We start from the raw sequence: 9,035 nt of genomic DNA on the forward strand, positions 1-9,035 counted from the left end.
GGGCTAGTGTCTGGAGCGTATAATTGAAACACAGTCCCATGCAGAGCCACACACTGACCTCACTAATCTCCTCCTGACAAAGTGGCTTAGCTTCTATGGGGTCATATGGCACAGCGAGACAGCTTAAACACAACAGAGAGCGTGGGCCGACCTGCCCCGGACAGCAGACCCTCTGCGTTCAACAGGTCACACTTCAAAAATCAATTCAACCAATATTCTATATATATTACTGACAGAAACAGGTTTATGCTTATCTGTAAACACGTGCAAACAAGGACTAGTAAACTAAAGTGATGAGCAAATATTACAGGAAATAAAACATCCAAGTGATACAACCAACTACTTCCCCGGGTCCTGAAAAGATAAAGGAATTCTCCAGTGATAACATACACCATATGCAGGACAATAGTTATTGTGATTACACCAGAGCCTGAGGGGAAGTAAGAAACAACAGGAGTCAAATACTCAAAAGTGTACTGTATGTGCAGTCACACAGTATAAACACACCTCCTATGTGACTGCCATGCCACAGAAACAGGATATTATGTATTTGACAATTACGGCCAGGGTAGTTTTATAAATGGTGGTCAGAGAGAAGTGAGAAACAGTAAGAAACCTAGCACATTTTCTTTCCATCTCTGTTGCATAGGTTTTTTTTCTGTGTGTGCTTTCCTGCCCTTGCAGACCCTTCTAAAGAAAATTCTCAGCGAGGCCGCTGACCTTTAACTATGTGGGTCAGAGAGTGACACCAAAGAACTTAGCCAGAGCGAGCGGGGGTATTGTTTGCAATGACAGCTTTACAAGGAAAAAAATACATGGGCAACATACTGCCTCAAAGTAATACTGTGGTGTTTTATTGCAGTATATTTTTGATTATCTTAAATAAACGCAAAGCTTAAAACCATATTTAGTTGCTTCTCATATGTCTGAGCTATGTTTTTCATAACTAACATGAGAGCTTTGTTTGTATATCCGCTAGGGGTGTAACGGTATACGTACGGTAGGGCTGCACGATATTGAAAAAAACTGACATTGTGGTTTTTTGTTCCCCTGCGATATATATATTGCGGTTTTTTTAACCTGTTAAGCCCCAAGGTCCCGGCGGGTACTTTACTTTTTTTTTCACGACACTGTGTCTCAGGGGATCTTAATATTTAAGAACCTATTAATGTGTTATACCAGATTAACGGAAATAATCTCAGCTAACTGACGATACAAACCATTTTTACCAAAACAAAACACAAGTCTCATAAGAAGCATCTAAATGACCCCAGCGAAAAATGCTAACGGACTTTGGCACAGAACTCAAGATAAAAGTACCCTTATTACTTATCGTAGCTGCACATACAAGATATCCGATTAAAGCTGAGGTTCCACAGATTATTTAGGTATATATATATCATCACTGAGTCATCCGAACTCGCGACAGGGGAAACAAACACAGAAATCACAACACGTACCTTTACGGAGCTTCTAGGGGAGATGTATCACCGTAGCTGTCAATCTGATCAAAAGACGTGTTCAATGGCATTAAAACGAGAAAAAACGCGGCTGAATCACCAGAGTGGCTGCTGCTTCCGGTCTTGGCTATGCGGCAGTCTAATACACACATTACCAAATAAGGAGTGAGAGTAGCCAAAACCGGAAGCTGCATACGGTGGCTATACGGTGGCCATAATGGTGGCTACCATTAGCAGCTAACTTTTGTGCTCCGATTTTTACATAAAAATTGAATTATGGATTATAAAGAATTGCTTCAAAGCCACAGATACATTATTAACCTATGGATCAACCGATTCAGCCGCATTTTTTCTTTCTCGTTTTAATGCCATTGAACACGTCTTTTAATCAGATTGACAGCTACGGTGAGACGATCTTCCGTAAAATCTCCGTAAAGGTACGTGTTGTGATGTCTGTGTTTGCTTCCCCTGTCGCGAGATCGGATCGCTTAGATACTATACTTAAATAATCTGTGGAGTCTCAGCTTTAATCGGATATATTGTATGTGCAGTTTCGATAAGTGTATCTTTATTTTGAATTCTGTGCTAAAGTGCATTAGCATTTAAAAAAAAAAAAGAATAAAACCGCACGTCCCTGCGGTGTGAATATCGCGCATGCGCATATCGCGGTTATCGCCATGACACGGTATATCGTTCAGCCCCAACGTACGGGCCCTTCGGTTCGGTACACGTGTGTACCGAAGTGTACCGAACTAATATAACGTTAAACGTAAAAAATTGAGAACGTGAACAACTTCTTAGAAGTAATCTCAGGTGCTGCGTCGCAGCATTCAGAGTAATTTGCTCACATTGGGTTCAACGCGTCATACAGTGGCGAAGTCACGCCCATCTACTTCCGGTCCATGGGACCTTATTTGGGAAAAATAATTTATTGAAGTCAATGAAGAGCGAAAGCTTATCTTTCGATCCCGTTTGAATTGTGCCACGAATTACACATATGATGTTTGTCAATCTTAAAAAATTATTTTCATTTTAAAAAAAGTCACAGTTTGTCGTAAAACTGTTGAAATATAAGACTATGAAAAATACGCAACTAGAAAGACTACAAATCCCAGAGTTGCGTAAGTGATGTCATAACTGATGTCACAATTGTTTTCCTCCAATAAGAGATAGATTCTATCTATATGGCGCTGATCTTAGCTATCTATATAGCGCTGGCTAAGATAAGATAACTTTAACAAGATGCCTGTGTGCTTAGTACCAGGTTATTATCATACCAGCAATGGGTCTTGCTCGTTCTTTCGCTTCCCGTCTGATGAAAGGACCAGGAGTGGCTGGATCAAGTTAGCTACCTAGCTAGTAGCAAGCACGTTAGTTAGCATTACAGCCTTGTCATTTTTATTAGCCTTAATATGAAGTAACATTAAGTAACCCAAAATGTTAAACAGTAAGAGTAGTAGTCATATTTCGTGAACCCTTTGAAGAGAACTGTGTGATCATTTTGACTGTGTGATCATTCTATAATACACAATTTAAGCCCGGGGAAGAAATGCTAACGCTAGCATCGGCGATCGCCGATCTTTTCTACTTCATGCTATCTGCACAAATGGTTGACATAAACATTAAAAAGATCAGGCAGTTCAGAGAGAATCAAAGGAAGGCAGGCAGCTTTGCATGACATTCTTCTGGACATGTTTCATTGTGGTGATAGTGAGGGTAGTCAATCGTTTTGTTGACAAGACAGTAGTGACGGCCATCTTGGTGACTTGTTTTTGTTCTGCGAGACCAGAGGTGTAGTTCATTGAGCGTTTCACACAAACAAATGTGTTACTTCACAAATTTACGACACTTTTTTTTTTTTTGACTTGCAAAATTATCTTTTAAAAATTGACAAACATCATATGTGTAATTCGTGGCACAATTTCTCTCTCCATTGACTTCAATACATAATTTTTCCGAAATAAGGTCCCATGGAGCTCTCCCGGAAGGGGAGGGACTTTGCCACTCTATAGAGCGAGCAAGTCATTTCATTGGACGAGAAGCATACTATGAGAGCTGGTCAGAGGGATGCGTTCAAATGTAGTCAGTAATTTGAAGAACTGGCGAAATGGCGAACGCAGATAAAGTTGAGCTCGAAAATCCTCCAGCATCATTGAAGTCTCCGGTTTGGGAACATTTTGGTTTCGCAGTTACGTACAAGGATGACGGACAAAGACAGGTGGACCGAACCAAAGCTGTTTGTTGGCATTGTTCAACTAAAATTGGTTACGCGGCTGGCAATACATCAAACTTGCACACTCATTTGAAAATCACCCGAACGTGAATATCACCGGTACCAAAAGAAAAAAGACTGAAGTGCAAACCCAACTCCCGCTAGTATTTAAGCCTCCACCACTCGCAAAAAGTTCAGACCAAGCCAAAGCTATTACAAACGCCAAAAATCCTTATGTTGCCATGTTAGCAAAGCGCTACCTGGCTGTATCTGCTACCTCTGTCCCTAGCGAGAGGGTGTTCTCCACAGCAGGAGACATTGTTAGTGCCAGCAGATCTGCCCTTTCCGCAAGCAAGTTCATCTTTCTTTAAAAAAACATGAAAATACAATGACAAGCAAGTCATTATGTCAAACTGGCTGCTTGGGTACTAGTACAGTACAGTTCAAATTAGGGCTGTGCAATTTAATCGATCCTGCGATATATATCGATATTTAGTTTTCCGAGAAAGTATCGATATTTCAGCCGCGGGTACATACATTAAGTCTGATAACTGTGTTCGTTATTCTCGCGTCCAGGAGAGAAGCTTTAAAAAGGAGACTAATTGAGTCTCTGAGAAGGTTCAAATGTATACTTTAATTAATAAAAAGCGCAGTAATGTTACAAGCAGAAGATGGTTCAGTCAGAAAAACAGCTGTGTTCTGGCTCTCGTGAGCGAAGGGAAGAGAGCGAGCTCCATCTTTCCAGCTGTTAAATATCCTCTGCTGGCTCCTCCCTGTGGGCCGGTTGGCGCTGCTGGGGGCCGGCCCTCCACGTCTCCAATGTTCGTTGTTGCGCATTACAGAGGATTCAGACATTGTACATTAAATATATAACTAAACACGCCTTTTCTCCTCCTTATCTCTTTCATGACTTTTAATTTAATACATTTTAAAACGCTGTAATCAATACTCCAAAAATACCTCACGGCTGGTATCATTTCCGGATGTTGTCTCATGCTACCCACGTCTGTAAACAAACGTATTCAAATAAACTACCTTCATTTAATATTCAGCAATAATAATATCTCGACGTCTATAGTTGTAGTGTTGAAATCAGTAGGTTTCGGTGTGCAACACTCCGTGTCATATCGCTACTAAATTCACCTCTATAGTAAATGATATATTAGCCACATGCTAAATGCTAACCGGAGATGAAGGATTTTCAGAATAAGCTTAACAACTGGTTGTGCACAAGAACTTCTGGTTTTTCAGTATAAAACAGCATTTAAACTGATGGTATGTTTAAGGTACTTTATGCCATCAAAACATTGATTTTAATTTCTAACAAGTCCCATTCAAATCCCCCGTGTTCCGCCACCTGCTGCACCTTTTAATTCTCCATTGTCCATTGTGATACTGCACTTTATGTACTTCCGTTTCAAAGGCTTGTAAGCTACAGTTTGCACTGTTTCAATAAATGAAACTAATTTTCTCACCACATCTTTTGATTCATTTTGTCCAGCACTTGCAAGCTGTAGACTCTCTGTCAGAGCCATATATTGTATAATTGATGCTTTCAGTTGAATTAATTCAATCCAAGTCAATGGAACACTCACAAGATGTCACCAAAATCACACTGTCCCTTTAAAATCTTTCAGAAAATGATATAAGTGTATCGAATTATATCGAATCGTATCGAATCATATCGTTGGCTGAATATCGTGATATATATCGTATTGTGAGCTGAATATCGTGTATCGTATCGTATCGTGAGATTAGTGTATTGCTACAGCCCTAGTTCAAATACAGATTATTTCAGTTCATCGAAATGCTGCACCTTAATGTTTATTTTATTATATTATATTTATTTGAGTGAATACATTATTCACAGTTTAATAATAATTTAAAAATATATATATATATGTTATGTTTTGTGATAATTTTTTCTGCTGTACCGAAAACGTACCGAACCGAACCGTGACCTAAAAACCGAGGTACGTACCGAACCGACATGTTTGTGAACCGTTACACCCCTAATATCCGCAGTAAAGCAGAGCAGACTTTACAAACAGGTGGAAAGTGGCTATTTGTTCAAACACTTCCTCTGAGCTTACCTGTCCTCTGCAGGAACAGTCTGAGTAGAGGGCTAGCCACAGAGATGGCTTTGTGGTAGTTATCGTCATTGTTAATGGGCAGCAGGTCCCCGTGGACGTCGGCGTAGCCCACCAGGAGCTCCACGTTGGGGATGCGATGCACATGCTGCAGGAGGCCGTAGAACTCATCGAAGCGGCCCGGCTTCGACCGATCCAGTGAGAACCGACGAAACTCTGCACCGAACTGGGATGGAGCAGAGAGGAAGATGTAATCATAAGACTATGCTTGCAATGTGTGCAAACAATATTAAGAAACCCTTTTAAAAAGGACTGAGTTTTTCTGGCTCTGACTGATGAATGAATCACAATGAATCAGATAATAAAAGCATACATGATTGTGGTTTCCCACGATGAAATGAAAATGATTGACTATTAAAGTTTAAAAGGTGTGCTCCTAAATGTTGGAGCTGCTTATACCAGAGTAGAAGAGTCATATTTAACAGAGAGCACAGGAAAAGCATACAGTATGAGCCTTATTCTTATTCTGATGCAAAATATACATTCGCAGTAATGTAGCACATTTTCAACATTCAACAACAAAAAAATTAAATGTAATATTGGTGATCAAAATATTGATCTAGATAATCCTGGTCAATTTGTTAGCCATCATTTTGCAGCTATACTGATAAGTTCACACTGTTCTGGTAACCTAGCTAATTTCAAAACCGCTGTATGCAAGAGTCTGTCATCCATGTGGACAACTAACACACACCGCATGTGATGAATTATTAATGTCTACTTTGGGATGTGTGTACAGTATCTCTACGTGTCTGTGTTTGCGGATGCAGTATGTTCAAGGCTGAACAGCATTGTCTAGTCAAGCTGTCTGACAGGATGTTTGGTAGTGGTAACAAAGACTGGCAGCCCCTCAAAACACATAGTTATCAGTTTGGTCTCACTGGATCAATAGAGGTAAATGCCTAATTTTTAGGCAACCCTTTTGATGAGACACTGAGCCTAATGTTCCATTGGTGGTGGTGATGAGAAGTGTTGTGGTTACTGTTGCCCAGCGCTGACAAAAGATGATCTACAACTCACTGCCAACCTGGACATCTGATGCATTTAGTAGCTACATAGTAGAATTAAATTACCTCTAGGTATGGGAACAGGTCGCAATCCCGTTTCCCGCATTCACAGGAGTAGACAAAACATTTCAAATGACCCTGTACTGCTGGGTTTGTAAAATAGCAGAACAAAGTAAAATAATGAGTGTTTTATAACTGTGTGTGAAGTGGTCTGGATGAAGTAACACAGACACACAGTTTGTTTTTATCAACCGTATTGAGTTCCTATAATAAGTTTTGAGCAGTAAAAAGCGCACCGAGGCCCGTACCCCAGCTAGATGTGCACAGAGAACCATGCCAGGGGCAGGAGGGAGGCGCACTGTCGCGGAAGGAGCCATGAGCCTGTCGCAGGCCGTATAACACCTAACGCTCCGGAAAATAACAGGCAGCTAATAACAAGTCATACCAGGGTTATTTTACATAATGACAGGCAGTTATTCTAAAACTTGATCTAAACTTTGAGTCAATATTTGATACGGGCAGGGTGGAGCGGCGGAGGTGGCTGTGACAGGTGACACGGGCTCACTGCGGCGTCAGCTGACATAACCTCCACCTTAAAACTTACCCAGAACTACTGAAATATCACTACGCCAGGGTAACATCAAAGTTGTAAGTATGGCTATCTACCAGAAATGAGTCAGTGTCAGTAAACCTGTGTTGGCTAGTTAAGCTCTAGCTAGTGCCTGTGTCATTTGTGCGACATCATAACTTGCTATCAAGCCACTTAGCAGGCTAAATTAGCTAAGGTAATCATCTTTGGGGGTAGTTAAGAATACAAATACACCAGGTAAAGTGAAAAATAAGTCTATATTTGTAGCTGTTACCTTGCTCTTCACCTCCACGGCACTCAGAGAACGGTTGCTCGGCACTCGGTGGTTTTTGTTCATGTTTCGCTAGCAGCGGGACCGCCGCCGAAGCACTCACACACTCGCCCTGCTCCTGCCGCGCCGCCGCCGCTGCTCGGTATCCAGAACCTCACGTATCCACCAGTTATTGGTCCAGTCACACGGTGTGTCCCGCGACTTCTCGGCGTCCAGCGGTTTGCTTTATTCCTCCGAGAATGCGACAACGGCTGCCAACCAGCCTAGCTCACCCTGTGAACTTCTCTCCTCTCATACTTGCCGCTGCCAGTGTCGCTGTAGCCCTGCTGTGTGTCGGGCTCTGCCTCTCTGCTCACTCTGCGTGGAGAGGGGCAGCACCACACTTCAAAATAAAAGTCTTTCTCTCACCCATGACGTCACAATAAGAGCACTTTATCATCCTGCATTTCTGTGGGCAGATAATTAAACTATGTAATAAAAAATATATTATGAATGGTTTCTCCTATCTATCATCATCCACAACTTCAAGAATAATCGTATTTTTTATAATAAATGATTTAGACATAATGAATGCTCTATACAAAATATTTATTTTTGGGTCAACATCTTGATTGGCAGAGTATGACTGTAATTTAATTAGAAATATTTTGTATTTCCAATAAGATATAAGAAGTAGGCTACGCAAAATGGTACACAACATATATCCAACAAATCCATATTTTCCAATTTCTTAAATAGTGAAAACAAATGTATTTTAACAGGAATCAAAACACATTTATTTTACAATTGTTTTAATTTAGATTAATAATTGTTTTAAATGTATTAATACTTATTCTTTATTCTAAACTAAATATGATGGAAAAATGCATTTGCCAGTTTGTTGTTGTTTGGTTATTATTGCGTACTTTGTGTATTAACATTTGTATATTGTTTACACATGGGGGGAAGTCTTTTTAAATTAATTGTCATGGTGATAAATACAGATAACATAACATGTATTCAAAAGTAAATGTTATAGATGACTGGAACAACTTATCTGCTGTTGCATGTTGACACCTCCTGGCCAGAAGCCATATAGCTCTGCTGATACCTACCTGACTACACTAAACCATGTGTTTTATCTCATACTATAAAAGTAGTTGCATAAATAGATTGTTAAACTAGGAGGATGATCATAACCTTTTAGTATAGGCATATGTCCTAAAGTTTTTCAACCTTGCAGTAGGATTGGTTTTCCTCCCCCTCCCACATCTGCATATTTTCTCCCGGATAAGTGTGCATTTTCTAAACTGCATGCCTGGTTTTGACTTGATCTATTATTTACCTCAAGTAAATCTTAACTCTGC

The 9,035-nt window shown here is 40.3% G+C and overlaps 1 protein-coding gene across 1 annotated transcript in view; it reads right to left on the reverse strand.

The window, feature by feature from the left end:
* pard6b (par-6 partitioning defective 6 homolog beta (C. elegans)) overlaps positions 1–8,046 on the reverse strand; it is a 29,884-nt gene extending 21,838 nt beyond the window's left edge. The window contains exons 1-2 of the mRNA XM_034218518.1: positions 7,693–8,046; positions 5,766–5,988 (exon numbers count right to left, since the gene is read on the reverse strand). Of these exons, the coding sequence (XP_034074409.1) occupies positions 5,766–5,988; positions 7,693–7,755 (286 nt within the window). The 5' untranslated portion in view covers positions 7,756–8,046. The remainder of the gene's footprint in view (positions 1–5,765; positions 5,989–7,692) is intronic.
* Between the last annotated feature and the right edge of the window lie 989 nt (positions 8,047–9,035).

This window comes from Gymnodraco acuticeps, unplaced genomic scaffold (assembly GCF_902827175.1).
Source record: "Gymnodraco acuticeps unplaced genomic scaffold, fGymAcu1.1, whole genome shotgun sequence".
Taxonomy (NCBI): domain Eukaryota; kingdom Metazoa; phylum Chordata; class Actinopteri; order Perciformes; family Bathydraconidae; genus Gymnodraco; species Gymnodraco acuticeps.